Genomic DNA, 18,707 nt, shown 5'->3' with positions numbered 1-18,707 from the left:
ATAGATTATTTACAAATAATATAAAACGTGCTTTCTTTGATACAATGTAGTTGAAAATTTTAAAAATTTCATCTTAAAGGTGAGTAATTTTTTAAAATTCTTTGCTCATTTACCATACTCATCTGGGTTTTGTCGAAATGTAGTACCGAAAAGAGATAACATTGCAGAAAGAAACCATACTACAGGGTAGGATTATTAAGTATTGTTTATTTTTTTAGATAGTAACTTTTTTCTATGAAAAGGAAAATTCTTATGCATTTACCGTCTGAAACGTTAAAATTTTGGTGTGGGGTGAATCTTTCACGATTCTAGATTTTAGAAGGTGACTCTGAAAAATGCCACCTTATTGATATACAAAGCAGTAAAACATATGAAAAATACTATTATCACCCTGTGCTAAAGAGTCGGAATGTACGGAAAATACAAGATACAGTAGCTGTACTGTACCCGTATCTATGTTTCTGCAAAGAGCTACTGCTTTCAAAAGAACGGACAAAAAGACAGCTGCAATTGGCAAGAAACCACAAAAAATCAAATGGAAATAGTTGTTATTTTTCAGCCAAGAATATATCAAAGTTCTAGCAATTGATTTGTATAAATTATGTTTTGGTAAATGAAATGAAACTCAAATAATGTAAACAAATGCTTTTAAAATGTATTTTGATGTCTCAATACACAATATTACATTATAACAATGTGACCTTAATTTGTGCGAAAAACGATGTGAGCTTAAAAAGTTTGTTGAGCTGTATACCTGGTCCGATTTTTGTTAGATTAGAGTTAATTTTACTTCTTGAATCAAAATATTGAATGTTTATCGAAATGTTTCTTAATTCGACATTCGGGCATAAAGACAAGAGTTTGAATCAGGTGTCTAGCTATAGGAGTGTATGTTTACAAAAAAGAAGTATTATGTAAGTTTGGGGCATATAGAAACACAAAAACCATACATGTGATCAATTTATATAACACATATACAAGCATATAATTTGTTGGAAGTAAAAATCATATATATCTATGCTTCTTTGACAGAAAAGAACTCTCTCTAAGTATTTTTGGAAAAGGCAGAGCATCAGGATGCATCAACTTGATCAGATTTCAGTTTACTAAGGGACGACTGTAATTTCTCGACAACCGACTTAATTTCCTCGTTGCCCACCTCTAATATTCCTTTACTTCCAACCCTCTCTAGGTGATAACGCAAAAGAAGACGCGCTAGAAATTGGTGCCGAAATCTAAACACATCACGATTTTCAGTTTTCTCAAGATATTTCGTTAAGGATGAATTCATTTCAATACAGTTAGAGTTTTTGTAAATAGCATTAGAATCCTTAGAAGGGTGTTTGTCTTCCTCTAGTTGACTGTATCCGCCAGTCCTTCCCTGTTGTGGATTGATGCTGTTATTATCTGTACTCTCCTGTTGTGGGTCGATGTTGTCTTTATCACGACTTTCCTGTTGTTGATTGCTGTTGTCTTTATCTATACTCTCCTGTTGTGGATTGTTGCTGTTGTCTTTATCCTTACTTTCCTGTTGTGGGTTGTTCATGTCTTTACATTCTTGTTGTGGATTGTTTTCGACGTTATCTTTACTTTGACATTCGACTTTTAATTTTGACCAATTCTTCCAATTTATGTGTTTTTGATTCACAGAGGGAGTGTTACAAAGCGCGTAAACAAGAGTTACATACACATCTTTTTCATTTTTAGAAAGTTCATCAAAATTTTCAGTTAGTTTGTTTATAGGTTTTTTCATGAAATCTTCGGTTTGTTCGTTCGGAATATGATGTTCAACAATCAATTTAACTAAAAGAGGAAATCCTACGTCCTTGGAAATGTGTCCAACGTATATTCCTCTGTCAAACATGTATATAAAACGTTCTCTTTCAATATAAATTTCGTAGTTTTCCGAAAGATTGACAATGCTCTCTTTAAATTTATCAATAAAATATTTTTCATCAGAGGATAAATCCATACATATAATGGCTTTGTGATTTGTCCTGTCTTTACATTTATCAATCAAACTGATGATTGTATCTCTAACGTTAGTCTTAACATTTTCCTCTAATTCACAATCCTTCCATATTCCAAAGCAATCATGCCATACAACAATTACATCCATGTCACTCTTGATTTCAGGTAATGCTGTCTGTTTTGGTTTCATATGAAGTACATGAGAGCCCTTGAATTTCTCCTTTAGTATGTGGTTTGCCAATGTAGTCTTACCACCTCCTGATCCACCAACGATAATTATAAACCCATTTTCTCTTAATATTTTAACTGCATCTTCGTATAATCTCGGAACAACAAATGTTTCTGAAAAGCATATCATAATGTTTCAATGTGCTTTGCACATACAGTAGAAAATATCATAAAGTTCAATTATTGACATAAATTTATCCACCTATAATGTAGTAAAACAAACTCCATAAGTTATTTTGTAGTCTTTTATTAACATACACTGGAAATTCTTGTTTTTGCTTTATATTCAGTAAAAGTGAGTTAAGCTAGTAAAATATATATCATTTTGTTGTAAATCATTATTGATTATATAAAGTTACCGTTCATTTTTCAGATTCATTTCTTAATGAGCATAAGCGTTTAATAGTCAATCCCATGCAAATACATATGTACATAATGTACTTTGAAAGTATTTCATGCAGATATTTACGAAAGCCCAGAAGGCTCATCCGAGACTCGAGGTTCGAAATACGAAATTCGATTTTCGAATTACGAGATTCGGCATTCGAGAATCGAAATTCGAGTTTCGAGATTCAAGATCCAGATTAACTAATCAAAAGCGGGTTCAACATTTGATTACTCCCCTTTATAATGATTTTATATCAAGAAATCGTTTAATATATTTATAACAAATGAATAATGTCATTAAATTACAATGCAAGAAAGAGTATTATATATATTACAAGGAAATATAAATGATCATTGTATTTTTGATCAGCAAGATATACTTCAATTTATACTATGGCTTTTTAAATATTAAATAGAATACATAATTATATCAGGAGTATATATATTTTGGTTTTGTTTACTTTGTTTCCGGGATTGATGAAATATAAATAAAGTTTTAAATAAGTGTCAAGTGTCTAAATATTAACAATAACCCCATCCCTACCCAACTCTCGTTCGTATTTTTCCAAACGCACTGAAAATTTTACTTTGTAAAACTAGAAAGGCGACGTAGTATTGAAAAACAAAAATGGTGTTCGTTTTCCTGACAGAGGAAATACATAAAAATTAAGTGTTTAATTACTTATCTTCATCTAAGGCTTTGATTTCTTCAATTCATTAAAAATTATATATTCAATACAGATTGACAATACGAATTTAAGTAAATGCGGCATTTATTCTATCTTAAATCAAGAGTAGATGAGTCTAAATTAGATTCAGAACTTTAGCGTTTTGGTTTCAAATTTTAGTTTCTGACCATACCGTTATGACCAAAGATTAAAATATACTCGTGAATCCTTATAACGCTACAGGAAGGATATGGAAATAACGAACAGTATTCAATCTCAACGTCAATTAAACAATATACAAAATAAGAGCAGAGCAAACACGGACCTCCGAAACATAAGAGGTTGGATCAGGTGCCATGGAGGAGTGAGCATCCCCTGCCGACCGGTCACACCTGCCGTGTGCTCGTTGTCATGATCAGGAAATAACGGAAAAAAAACGTCGTCAATTCAGTGTATAAATAATGGACTAACAATTGGTATGAAAAACGTCAGTCAGCATTTGACTCAATGATAAATTGTATTCGCTGACAAGGCCATTGTATCGACCATAGAATTTACGAAATGATGACTTTAAACGAGACTGATGATATTCTTGTTTTATCAACTTGCTTGTCAATAATTTACCCCCTTTAAGAAATTGTTCATACATAGAGCATGCTCTTGCGTATCGAATCAACTGAGAAATATACTGTAAATCACTTTTTATTCGCGAGAACTTTATTTTCGCGTAATTACTTGAGACAATGTGCTCGCGAAAATTTAATTCTCGCGTTTAATAGCATTTCTTAAGATTATATAGAGCAAGAACCACAATTCGTGAAAATTTTGTCTCGCTAATCAAGAGTCAATGACTATCTCGCGAAAATAAGGTGTCGCGAAAATTTAGTGATGTACAGTATACTCCGTATGCAGGTGATGAATGTATATTGCTGCATAAGTAAGGGAAGTTAACGATAGAAAAGCTAAAGTCATCACGTTTATCATATAGCTTGGTTATTAGATTACCATTAGTGTCTTTTTCAAGTAAAATATCCAAGAATGAAGCAGAAGGGTCGGACTCTGTGGTATCTTTTATCTCAAGCTCACCAGGATATATCGTGTCGACGTAGGAATGGAAATTATCATTATTAATTGACAATATGTCGTCGATATATCTAAATGTGGCGTTGAAGGCTACAGCAAGAGTTTTCTTCTTTTCACGCATAAGATTTTGCATAAATTCTTCTTCATATAAATATAAAAATAAGTCTGCTAATAACGGAGCGCAATTTGTAACCATGGGAATCAAATTCGATTCAGCAGCCAAGTCTCACTGCACAAATTTACCCTTTATAAATGTAATGAAATATATACCCTTGAATAACTGTGCAATGTAGAGACGATTCATAATACTAGTATTTCATATCTAATTATAATCAAATATAATATTCTCCCTCAACAATGATCTGATAAAAAAAAAAAAAATCGACCTACGTGTTCCGCAAGTCATCGATAAGACCATATAATATTCCATATATACGTACATGTATTTACTATTTTGTTAAATGAAAAAAAAAAAATTATATATGTATTTTTTCAAAATGTAATCCAAATTTTATTTTTATTTCCTTTTGATACATAATTTTTTTTTTGCATTATCATTTTAGCAAATGACCCATTTGTTATAAATATATTCAACGATTTCTTGATAGTAAAACATAACAAAGGGGAGTAATCAAATGTTGAACCCGCTTTTAATTGGTTAGTTTGGATTTTGAATTTCGAAACTCGAATTTCGAATCTCGTATTTCGAAATTTGAATCTCGAATGAGCTTTCTGGGCTTTCGTAGATTTTTAAACCTAAACACAATCATTTAAACCATATTTCACCTGATAAATATTACCTTCTTTTCTCGGTTCTTCATCATTATCCTTGGTTGAATCTTCTAAGCATGGGGTCGTCTCTTGAAAACAAAAATGAATATTGATGATAATTATTTTTCTTGAAGAGTTTTTTCGGCAAATTTTTCCATCTTTTTGAATTTTGGAATATAATTTTTCTTATTCTTTCGTATTTCATTAAAACACGGTTCTCTACATGTCCTTGAAGAAAAAAAAACTTTATTTTTATTTTCATTGTGTTGGATATTTAAAGATTTTTTTTCTCTCTCTCAAAAATATATCGTGTCATAACCAGCAGAGTATTACCTTGCCACTTCAACAATTTCAGATAAAATGTGAACACATTTATCGCGTATTTATAAAATAAAATGATATTATCTCCAGTTTGAACATACGCATAAGTACCTCGGATCTTTATTGATCGTTTTTCATATTTTATGTTAATCAAAGTAATAGATTGTTTATTTTATATTTCTTTCATTTTCACTCAATTGATGATTTCAATTAAAATAAAGAAAGATGACTCTTCAAAAATAAAACATATTCAATGATTAAATTTGATTTTCCGACACTAGTGTTTAAGTCCTGAAGTCTTTCAATATAAAATATAAAGCGTCTGTGTTAGATACTAAGATTCCCAGAATCGAACGATTAAAATTTTTTACGGTTTAAATCCAGCTTCTGTAATTTTTTTGTTTCCCTTCATGTGCTTTGAAGAATATATTGTAAGCATGTATTCCTGTATATAACTTTTACAATAAATGTATAATTGAGTAGAGGAAAGAAAAAAGATGCAAATAAAATATTAATGATTGATTGATTGATTGTATGTTGTTTAACGTCCCTCTCGAGAATTTTTCACTCATATGGAGACGCCACCACTTGCCGATGGAGGGCTACAAATTTTGTCCTATGCTCGGCACTCAGGGCCTTGGAGCAGTGATGGATCTTTTTCGTGCCAGCACCTACTGCAACACGGGGCCTCGGTTTATACGGTGTCCTCCGAAGGACCGGCCTTCACGTCCCACAGTGGGATTTGAACCCGCGACGAAAGGATTGACTACTTACTTCGCGACTCTAGAGCAGACGCTCTAACCACTGCGCCACGCGGGCGACAATATCAAGATGAATTATTAAAGTAGAGACCTAATATTTTTACGGTATCACAATATTATACTGTTTGGTGAAATATTGGCGGCGGAGGAAACACGGACCTTCAAAATATTAGAGGTGGTGTCATATGCCATGGGGGAGTGAGCATCCCTTACCGACCGGTCACATACGCTTATTTGTCCTATAATTAGCATATAAGTTGAACGCATAATGGTACATAGTTTGTAAGATGAAACATAATGTACAATTTTAGATTTAATGTCTTATTTTTCTTTATTCATAAAGTGGTCTGCTTATGTTTCACATTTTGATCCATGTGAGCAAAAATATTACAATTGGCCTCTGTACCCTTCATCTCTATTTATTTGACATATATGTAATAATTTAACCCCGTAATTGATTACTTATTCTATTTGCTAAGTAGTGAGTGATTTTAGTTGTTTTTTTTTCAAGTTGACCAATGTTGTATTTTATTACTAAGAAAGTATCTATCATAATAAATCATACCCTTTTCCACACCACGACCTTTATTATACATCGACCGATATCAGCCCTCGAAACTTTTAACCTCTCGCCTGATATTGGATTCTTGGATTTAGTTTGTTTGATACAGATTTTGATTTTCAATTGATTATTCACTGTGTATTAATATTAGTTTGTCACCAAAGGAAAACGAGCATATTAAAGCCGATCAGCGTCTATTTAATAAGCTGGGCTATATTTTCAAGCTGCAAAGAAGACCACAGGTGTAATAAAATGCGACTCTGTCAATAATTGTAAGCAAGGCCATTCTTCAAGTTATAAGCTGAGTGATGATTACCTGAATCTGAAATTTCGGTTTCTTCTTTTTTCAAATAATCTGGTTTGGAATAATTTACGCACGATTTATTTTCTGTAAGCAAAAAAAAAAAAAATACTTGATACATGTATTCATAAAATCTTTGTAAGGATTGAATCCGATTATCTGCTATTAGGTTGTTGATGTTGCCATACTTTTAATACTCTTAAATAATTTACTTTTTATGTTTAGAATTTTTCATCAAAACGTCATTAAATTTTAAACTTCTTTATCTGCATTGAATGTCAGATACGATTCAAATTTCAAACTACGTATTCTGAATATGTACATTGTTTTAAATCATTTCTTCATATTATGTCAGTTTTTCTCAATTTTTTTAAATGTCAACACCCAGCATATATTTAAATGTTTAAGGTCAGCTCGAGAATGTAAAGGGTGAATGTAAAACAAAGTGGTGGATCTAAAAGTCTTCAAGAAAAACAATGTGTTCCTGACATAATACACCGACCAACGCAAAATGTAAAGGTTTCATCAGGTACCTAAGAAAGCACTGTTGACCCATTACCCGGCTAGGAACGGAGAAATCTGCTGTCAAATGATGTAAAAAGCAAATGTTACAAAAGTAGGATGAAATTGCGTCCTTATAATATCTCATGAATTATGTTACTTTAAAAGGAGAACTAGATAATGATTGAAAGCCTGGATACTGTTCGTTAGTTTTTCTCATCAAACAAAAAAAAATTGAAGCCGTGAAGACTAAGATTTATTTTTATCTTAGTTATAAACAATGTGTGTTGAATACCTTTCTCGTTTGTTTTCTGTCTTTTCTTTCTCAGGAGGAAGATAATGGCCAGTAAAACAAGTATTGGCAGAATGATTCCAGAGACTATCCCCAATATAACACCACTCGAAACCGTCAAATCTCTTGTAAAGAAACTTTTATTGAATAATTGAAAACATATTATTTACCTAATATGCCATTATCATTTGGAACATTCTTATATTTTATTGACTGTGAATTAAAACTAAATCTTGTTTAAGCTGTGTTAGGGCAAGAGTGAAAAACCAATGGAAAAGTTTATATTATGAAAAAAAAATACTTTTTAAAGATATTGGAAATGTATCGGATACAATGTACATATACCTTTTTTCTTCATTACCCGAATCAGTTTGCCCCGTGATACTGAAATTCAAGACGAATATGTTATTGATTGCATTCTTTTCACCTATAAATACGCTCATTCGTAAATTTCCTTACCACTTACGTGTATCTCAGCTTTGTTACTGTTGTTACTTTTCCGTTATCAGAAACTGGGGTGGGTGCAGTAGGTCTAAGAAAAAGATATTGCTGACTTTTATCAATAAAAAATCTATGATTTAAATTAGATATTTAAATCCTTGTTAAATTACAAATTTTTCATTCAAAATTAAATGTTAAAACAAAAAAGAAAAGTTCGTGTTCGTAGATCTAAGAAAAAAAGTTATTGTTTAATTAACCGATAAAAGCTTTGATTCGAAATAAAAAAATATATATAATTCCAAATTTCTTATCTCTAATTATAAATAAACTTTTACCTGCTCCCAGTACAAAAGCAGCTTGGATCTTTATTTTTAAAAAATTATAAAAACATGTTAAAATTAATTTCAAGGATACTTTTTATGTTTAAAATTACCAAAAAACCTCGAGTTATTCGTTCTTTTTCAAAACATACATTAAACAATTCTAATTATTTTTTATCATTTGGGGTTAGTATTTCATTATCTCTCTCCACGAATTCGTTCCTCACATATTAATAAAAAAAATAGATTTGATTTATTCGTAAAATCAACATTAGTTTAAGATATCATTTATTTATGTCCTATCAATAGATTATAACACTTCATCTACATTAACCTTTTCCCTGTATATATGAATATGTTGATAACAGGTAGTATGACCTACATTGATATACAGTGTTGGATAGATATTCACTGTCTGGACATTTCTCTGTTTCCCCTCGACACAATATGACGTCAATCAGGAAAGATTTCACGCTAAATTCTGGACAATAATCTGCGAGGAATGAACATATTTACGTGAAATATATAAAATTTTCTAAATAGTTTTTTACCGAGGTTGAACTTAAAAGATGTCTGTGATATTGTATTGGTGAACCTGTAATACATATTTTTTGTATTAACATAGTCAATATATTACATGTATAAGTATTCTGTTGCCAATTCATTTGTGTAGGAATTTTGGACCTACACTTGTCAGAACGAAAAATACCACAATGAAATATTAAAGATATTTAAAACCACAAGTAGAGGGTAAATATTTTATTGAAACAACTTTTTATGACAATGAAAAGGCATGGGAAAAGAAGTCATACGTACTCTTTATATCATAAATTTAGAAAATCTTACCTGGTTGAATCCAAAAAGGGGATGCACAGAAAACTACGTAACGGCCATCTTGGTCCTGCATGCAGTGATACACTGTGTCGCCATGACATACGTATTTATCTGAATTCTGTCTCCATTTCTCAGCGGTACCCGGACATCTCAATCGGTACTCAAACAAAATACCAGTTAACGTTTCTAGATTTAAAAGGAGAATCAACAGGTGCATGCACATACTGTACAGATCGAAACAGGAAGTTGATAAATGGGGCATATCTGTATAACACACATTGTTGCCACATTTATCTTCCAATGGTTATGTTCTCTATGCGATAATAATGTACAATACCTTCGACAACATTGTTTGTTCATGTATATTTAGAAATAAAATATGTTAAAATAAATTTACAGAGTTAAGGAAACACTAAAATATAAGTCAATTTTTAATTTAAACACAAATCATATAATATATAAGAAATTGAAAAGAAAATACAAATGAATATATGGCTGTGTTAACAAAGACGAATGAACTGAAGATATGTTTACATATATTAACATTCTCCCTGTTTTCTCCGGCATACTATAAAACCTGGCCTGGCCCCTTCGGCCTGGCCTGGCCTGGCCTGGCCTCTAAGTTGGCCTGGCCTCCATTTTCGCCTCTAATTTGGTTTCATACCAAATTTTGGCCCGGCCTCAAAAGTTGGCCTGGCCTCAAATTTGGCTTCTGTAAAACATTTTGCCTCAATTTTGGCCTCGTTCAAAATAATTTCTTTTGTAGAATTTGATGGATTTGATTGATTTTTTATTGGTTTAATTTTTTCAAAGATTACGCAGGTAAATAATATATTTCTATTGGTATATAAACGTGAACATTAAAATAATAATATGCTACATGTATTACCAATCTGATTTATTTTGTATTGATTTTCTATTGATCAGTTGCAATTCTTAAGACTGTAACACACAGCATATAGCCCTACCTTCAATAAGATGCTACCTTAAGGATTTAGTAAATGTGCTTTAGAAAAAGTTTCAATACTATGATATGCAAGTAATTGGCCACATTGTATATGAAAGGGTTCTAATGGTCTGATTGATAGGATGCAATTGTTTTACAGCACAAATGTTAATAAACTATAATCAAACTCAACTTTTGTTTTGATAATTGCAGGTAGTGAAAGTTGTAGCAGGAAATTCTTTACAATTAAATCATGGGTGGCTTTACAGCCTATGTAACGACGAGAAGTGAATATTAACCGGGGGTCATTTTTCTACGTAGAAATTTGACCCCCTGGTCAATATTCTACGTAAAAAAATGACCCACTTTTCTGTAGAAATTATGGCCTTGGGGTCGTTTTTCTCCGTGTGCATTGTAGAAAAATGACCCCGTAGAATAATGACCCCCTGTCATTTTGAGATGCAAAAACACTCGTTTTTGGTAGAATATACTTGTTAGGCGAATGAATACGGGTAATATTAAGCTGCCTAAAGGCCGTGTCACACTGTCACGATTTATCCTACGATTACCAACGAATTGAAAAAAGTTGAAAATCTCCATTCATCGCCAGGTTTGTCTTGCGATTTTTCTACAGCGTGTGGAATATTTTGCTGCTAGAATGGTGTGTCTGCGATGTCTGTGCGACAAAGTACGAGGTTTGTACGATTTAAGTACGAACTGAGGCGACAGCGTTACGAACTGGTAACGATATTTCTACGATTATGAAGGATTAAACGCGGTTACACACGATACTCGTACGAAGGACTACGATATGCCACGTTACATACGAGATATGCCCACGACTAATGGCGATTTTTTACGAATATACATGTAATGGAATGCATATACTGAGTAAAGGAGATTTGTCTGAAATCATTAAACATCATAGTAATGTTATTTGATCATGGTAAAAACTACAGTGTGGAACTTTTGATTATGTTCAATCTCTTCGAGTGTTTTTTGTACACGGTGTTTATAGATTCTGTTACACGTGGTATTTTCAGTTTATTTCACTTTTCTAAACTTCTTTCCTTTTATTTTAAGCCGTATTTTGATTTCGACAGTGTTAACATCAGACACCGTCTGCCTACATCGTATTAACTCGTAGGTCAATCGCACAGTTTTCGTACAGCACTTGCCATCAATCGTCCTTTTTCGTATCATATTCGCTGGAAAGTCGTACTATGTTCTTATCAATTCGAAGAACACTCGCAATATCTCGTAGGACACTCGCGGTAACTCGAGAGAAACTCGCACATACTCGAAGGACACTCGAAATAACTCGTAGGACTCTCGTACTGTCGGAAGTACTACGAAGTTCCGCGAATGTCGCACGAACTTCGAAGATTTACTACGAATATGAGTACGAGTGCAGTACGGATGCTGTGCGATTGTCTACGAATAATTAAAAATCGTGCTGTGTCCACGATTGTTTTGAACATGCTCAAAACAATCGCCAAGTTTGTCGATTTGCTGCGATCCAACATGATTAAGGAAGATATCCTACGAGTACTTCTACGATAAATCCCGATTTACTGCGATTTTTGAATTCGTAATGAATCTTAGCTATAAATCGTGACAGTGTGACACGGGCTTATGCTTTGAAGTGTTAATTTCTGAAAGCTTTTAAGCTTAAATAACGAAATTAAAGCTATACAATACCTAACATTAAATAACAATACAAACCGTTTTATCCCCATTAAAGAAAAACAATATCTATTAAAATGTTCTAACTAAAGGCTATTAGAGCAAAGATACGCACATTCATAGAATCGTTTATTACATTTTATATAGTAAGTTTCCACAGTTGTCAATTTATTCTTTAAAAAATGTTATTTTCTCGCTGGTGTCTGAAAAAGGGTTTTAAAAGTGTCCATTATTAATTAATTATAAATCTCTTTGATTTTACCCTGAATAAATAATTGGTAAAACTAAAAATAAAGTTTTATTTTTCAAAAGTTTAACGTTTTTGATCCCTATACTTTAAAAACTGTAGTCTTGTCCCATGGCTTCGTTATTGTGCAAGGGATCATGGGACAAGACTATTAAAACTGGTGCGAAAAAGGGCGCTAGCTTATAAAATTAGATCTTATAAAACAAATTCGTTTTCTATGTTGAAGTTTCAAGCTTCTCATAAAAAATAGGGATGATTTAATTTGTAAAAATAAGTACGAAATTAAATTGCCTCTGACCTGTGATACAAAGGAAATAAAAAGTGGTTAGCTCAAAACCTGTTAAAAGTCTTGTCGTTTGCTAGTGTCAACAAAACCGTAGCAAAATGAGGGTTGTAGCATAAAACATGAATAACTGTAAAAAGAGGTGCTCGTTTTTCCAAAAATTGGCACGTGTTGTATCGCTTTCCCCGTTCTACATGTACTTTCATGTGATAATTTTAAGAGTTTTTTTTACCAATAGAAAAAAAACAACAACAAATGTTGGATTATGAAAAAGTTGTTACTTTATATATTATACGGTTTCGGGGGTGTATAGTTTTTTTACCTGCCCGTCCGTCTGTCTGTATGTCTATTTGTCCGCAAATACTTAAACCTTGCCCATAACTTTAGACTAGATGGGACTATGACTTTCATATTTCAGTTGTATTTTTGTGACAAGACCTTTTTTGTGTACAACCAATTTTGACCTTTTGACATGACCTTGGAGTTTGACACACTTTTACACAAATATTCCTTGTAAAGTAACTTTTACTTTAACATTAACTTTTGGACGGTTTGTACCAGGACTTTACATGCTTTAGATATCGAAGTTACATGTATATGAAAATTTAGTGTCTATAAAATCTCAGAAGAAAGGGTATGTTACAGCAACCATTTGACAGGTGTCTGTGGGCTAAAAAGTGTTGAAAAGGAAAGTTATTTTTTTGAATTTACAGATATCTCTGAAGGTGGAACTGTTATTCACTCAGATGTAAATTTTTGCATGTTTTGGAGGAACTTTTAATATCATTATAAGAACGTTCTCGATGTGTATGGTATTTCCCGTTTTCCCTATATACAGGAAAAAGTATAGTGCTTTACATGAGGTAGTTAAAAAGTAAGTATTTTAAGCAGAATGCTTACAGATGTATATCTAAGCTGAAATGTAAAAGCTAAGGGAATTGAATTTATATAGTTAAATTACGTTTTCTGGCTTCTATGCAGTGCTTTTTGATTTGTAAAATGTTTATGGTTATCAGAAACATATCATGCCGTTTTCGAAACAAAACTTTTGAATGATAACAAAATCATCAAAAAATATAATCATAAATGTATGCTTCTCAATGAAGAAGGGATATGGAGATCACGAACAGTATTCAATATCAAAGACCATTAAACAATACAAAATAGGAGCAGAGAAAACACGGACCTCCGAAACATCAGAGGTGGGATCAGGTACAATGGAGGAGTGAGCCTCCCTTACTGATCGTTCCTACCCGCCTTGTGCTCCTTGTCATGATCGGGAAATTACGGAAAAATCCGTTCTCAATTCAGTGTATAAATAATGGACTAACAATTAGTATGAAAAACGTCAGTCAGCATTTGACTCAATGATAAATTGTATTTGCTGACAAGGTCATTGTATCAGCCATAGATCTTACTAATTGATGACTTTAAACGAGACTGTTGATATTCTTGTTTCATCAACTTGCTTGTCAATAATTTACCTCGTTTTAGAAATTGTTAAATACGTAGAGCATGTTCTTGTGTATCGAAAAAACTGAGATATATAAACTCCGTATACAGGTGATAAAGGTATATTGCTGCATAAGTAAGGGAAGTTGACGATAGAAAAGTTCAAGTCATCACGTTTATCATATAGCTTGGTTGTTAGATTACAATTAACGTCTTTCTTCAAGTAAAATATCCAAGTATGAAACAAATATGTCAGAATCGGTGGTATATTTTATCTCTAGCATACCAGGATATATCTTATCGACGTAGTAAATAACCACTGCTAATTGACAATACTTCGTCGATATATCTAAATGATTTGAAGGCCACAGCAATTGTTTTCTTCTTTCCACGCATGCGATTTTGCAGAAATTTTGCTACAAACGAATACAAAATTAGGTATGGTGATAAGGAGCGCAAATGGTACCCCTGGGAATTCCAATAGATTGTTGGACGACCTGGTCTCAAAAAACCAGGTAGATATTGTCAATCAGAAACTCAAGCATCTTTGATGTCAACTTCAGAGTACTAGTGTGTGCAATCAGAATGGGTTTAACAAAATAATTTTCAAAATGACCAATGACCAGGTAAGTAAATTTTCGAGTTCCATTTTTATTGAAAAACAGCTGTCACTGATATCAAAAAGCCTGAACTTTAATTTGTCGTGGGGAATGACTGTGTATAAACTTGAACAGTGTTAAGTTTTTAAGCTGTTGATTTTGAAAAAATCTTAAGATTTCACAATTTTCCAAAAGTTCTTTGGAATTTTTGAGTATCCACATCTGATTCACACCACTTCTTGAATATATTGCTGCACAGTACTCTTGAAGTATTTCATTGGGATTCTGCGAGTCAAAAATAAATCCATACCAGATAGATTGATTGTGATGCTTCTATTAAGATATGCAATCAAATATATGTTGGATAGGATTAAAGTACATAAAAAATTGCCCCTAGTTGCATTTGAAAGTATGAAAAAATAGCAGTTAGGTGTTATAGTATAAAAAAGTAGGGGGTCAAATTTCTATGGGGGTCATTTTTCAACGTGTGTGAAGTCGTAGAATTACTGGTCTGGAATGTTTTTCTACAGTCGAAAAATGACCCTACTTGTCGTAGAATATTGACCGGGGGGTCATTTTTCTATTTAGAAAAATGTCCCCCAGGTCAATATTCTTCGGGGGTCACTTTTCGTCGTTACACCTATGCACATAAACATTTCATTGGTGATTAATTTCAACCTTAACTCCCTGTCAAGAACCGGCCATGCTGCAGAAATTTTTATCATTAGATATCCAATTATAGTGTTACGGCACAGGAACAGAAAGATATAAATTATCTGATAATGTTATTTATATAATTTGTTTAAAAACCAACTGTTCTGAGATTAAAGTACATATGTGGATTTTTAAGAGCAGAGTAGTCAAATCAGTATAATATAAATATTTTGGTATCTGCATTGGTATATGGTGGTATATTTAATTAAAATGCTTTGGTGCCTATATTCATACATCAAATTTAGGCTAAGATGATACAGGCAACAAAGTAACACAACACTCTAGCAGACGTGTGTGAAAAGTGATGATCCATCATGCAGTTAACAAGTGGAGATTTTACAAAACTATCAATGACATTTGACATGAATTATACTAGATATTTTTTTTCAATGTGCACAAATTGGATATCACAAAATAAACTCTGATATTTTTTTTCTCAATAATGAAGCAAGAGTGTCGGTAGTGTGTCAGTATGAATTACCTGTCATCAAATCAAAAAATAAAATGTGTACATTAATCGATTTATTGATAATCAATAAAACATAAAGTCATATTGGTGGTTGTACATGATTATTTTAAGGTGCACATTTACATATCAACAGAATTATGTTATTTATCTGTTTTATCTTTGAAAAACATAATATTTAAAAGTAATAATTTCAGTCTTCATTTTATGGAAAATCTAAAATTATTTGTTCATAAAAAAATTATCATAAAGGCATTTGATATTTTTTACAAAACAATCTTTTCATTCTGATTGATTGACTGTATGTGAGTCAGACTAAGACTATTAAAGCAAGCATGTTTTGATGAGTATATATTATCCTGCAAGAAAGCCCTAACTGAACAAAAAAAAAATCCACTTGCCCAAAGGAAGAGGGTCCGTAAAATTGAAGCAGCTGAATCCACGTTAAACTTATAAAGTCAGTCAAATGTTAACATCTTAACAGTCCTGATTGACAAATCAAAATTGATCTCGTAATATACATGTAAATAAACATACCTTGGTCGTATACTGTAAACGTCGTTATATTGACGAGTTGAAAAATTGACGATTTTTTGTTTACGAAAATTGACGAGTGTTAATTTTGACGAAATATTTAATCTAGAGTTTCAAATCTTTGAATTCACAGGGATACAAAGGCAGCGTCGGAATAACTAAAATTTAATTTTTGTACAAACTATCTTTGTATATAAGATTTGATTAAATAAATTGCCCTCTTGTTATTTGATTTCATTATAAGCGGTCAAATGCCTGAGGTGACAAACAAGGTCAAGCACGGCGTGATAATTACGCTAAATTAAGCTAGCAGTATTTGATACACTTATTTAGATTCATTGTTTTTAAAAATGTGATTTTATATCGCTATGTTTTCATAACTAATTACAAAAGAAATTAACAGTGACTTTGATCTCGTTGTCAAACGAAAAAGCCGTTAAAAATTTAGCGGTGAAGTTGTACAATGGTAAATGTCTGTTGTGTCTCTATGTATATGATAAGAAGTTTGACGAGTGTAAATTTTGACGAGAAAAGAAGAATCGTCAATATAGTCAAAATTAGCACATCGTCAAAATTTCCACGTTTACAGTATAATATTATGAGTTCGATAAAATTTAATTGTTTACACAAGTACTTTGAAGTTGATATTTAAAAAAAAAATGATATTTTTGATTGATTGACTGATTGACGGTGCGAGTTTTGGAAATCCTAACAATCTGTTTAATTTCCAAGGGTGTCGAATGTAATAAATTCAAGCGGATTTTATTTAAAAATCTTTCACATGAGGAAAATAATAATCTTCTGTAGCCTCCAACTGACAATTACCGGTACATATTTCGACAACATTTTATGTACATGTATTAAGAGGCAGGGTCAGTAAGGATTGAGTTTTATATGGAAAGAAGGAAAATATCTTCCTTATAATAATTTGTATAGATTATTTTTGTCACAAACATTAATTAAAGTACAAATTATTTTAGATTCCTTATTTTCTCGCGCGTACTTATTATCGCGAGATGGTTCCTTAACGTCAAATCGCGAGAATTATAATTTGCAAATGGACGGTTGATTAAGAAAATTTACCTGGATTATAGCTCTTTAAAAATAAAAGCGAGTAACTTTAATTTGCGAGCGATGCTTCTCGCGAAATTACGTAACAATTAATTCCTAGCATATAATTAGTAATCTACAATAGTAATTTTAATCATAAACACTGTGTCGCACCCAGGTGAAAACATTTCCTTAGTTGCCAGATCAATTGATCACAATGTACCTCAGAAACGTGCAAATACTGAAATAATTAAAGTTTACGTTCGCACAAATGTTCAAAACATATTGTTATTTAAACATTCTTATTCATTTCTATATCTTTTTCTCTTTCATTTAATTTTAAATTAAACTTATCTTAAAAAATAAATTTCAAATATAAGTTTTCATTTAAATACTGTGGAATTACTTTAATTTTTTAATTTAAACCAACTTTTGCTTGTTCGTGGATATGTAAATTATAGTCTGATGGCTACTCAAATATTTGATAGATTCTTTTAGCGATCTGTGATTGAAGTAAATGTTCATGGAATGTATATTCGTGAGGGTGACACACGAAGTCCATAACGCTATTAAGAGAATACATACAAGTATAGTGAAGTTGATGGAGGAGATGTTTTATTCTAAATAACTTGATTTCATTTAATAGTATATGTATGTCTCGTACATATAAAACATACACAACATCAGCATTAACTTTTAATAAAGTAACTTTATAAGTTTACTTAGTTTCGCAAGGCAAGACAACATCATATTAAAATTTAGTAAGGTCTTTCGTTTCAGACGGAAAACCTTATAGTGATTCTTCTGTTTCTTTTTATTATTTTTTTTGTCCTTTTTTGGTCAGACGGATTTCTCAGAGATGGCTAAACGAATTTTCTTGAAATTTTCTGGGATGATAGATAACAAGAATACGCTCAGAGATTTTTTTTTTCATTTTCTCAAAATTTACTTCCCGTCGGGAGATATGTCCGAATTCCGTTCTTTCAAAAATATTTTGTCTGATTCATATCTCAGAAACGGTAAGAGATTAAGACACCAAACTTATATGAGTAATAGATCTTGATTAGTAGTTAAGCCTAATTGGGTTAAGATCGTCCGCCGTCACTTCCAGTCGTCCCAGGAAGTGTTTCAACTTTTCTTTCATAAAACTTTTTTTGCATCACAATTTAGCATCTGATTTGTAGTTTCAAAATATATCAGTCCCACCGGAAACAAGAACGACAACTTCCGGTTATAAGGGAAAAACTGCATATTTTGAGTATTTTTCTTTCCTATGAATATTTTTTATG

The 18,707-nt window shown here is 32.0% G+C and overlaps 1 protein-coding gene across 1 annotated transcript in view; it reads right to left on the bottom strand.

Moving 5' to 3' along the window:
• Window positions 1-754: 754 nt before the first annotated feature.
• The window catches only part of LOC134254325 (uncharacterized), a 29,941-nt gene continuing 11,988 nt past the window's right edge, over window positions 755-18,707 (bottom strand). The window contains exons 7-9 of the mRNA XM_062736847.1: window positions 7,069-7,140; window positions 5,138-5,197; window positions 755-2,313 (exon numbers count right to left, since the gene is read on the bottom strand). Of these exons, the coding sequence (XP_062592831.1) occupies window positions 1,073-2,313; window positions 5,138-5,197; window positions 7,069-7,140 (1,373 nt within the window). The 3' untranslated portion in view covers window positions 755-1,072. The remainder of the gene's footprint in view (window positions 2,314-5,137; window positions 5,198-7,068; window positions 7,141-18,707) is intronic.

Source organism: Saccostrea cucullata, unplaced genomic scaffold (genome assembly GCF_032062105.1).
Source record: "Saccostrea cucullata isolate Sc308-1 unplaced genomic scaffold, CSIRO_AGI_Scuc_v1 ctg1388, whole genome shotgun sequence".
Classification (NCBI taxonomy): Eukaryota; Metazoa; Mollusca; class Bivalvia; order Ostreida; family Ostreidae; genus Saccostrea; species Saccostrea cuccullata.
The sequence above is the reverse complement of the archived record's forward strand: the minus strand, read 5'-3'. Positions and strand labels throughout refer to the sequence as shown.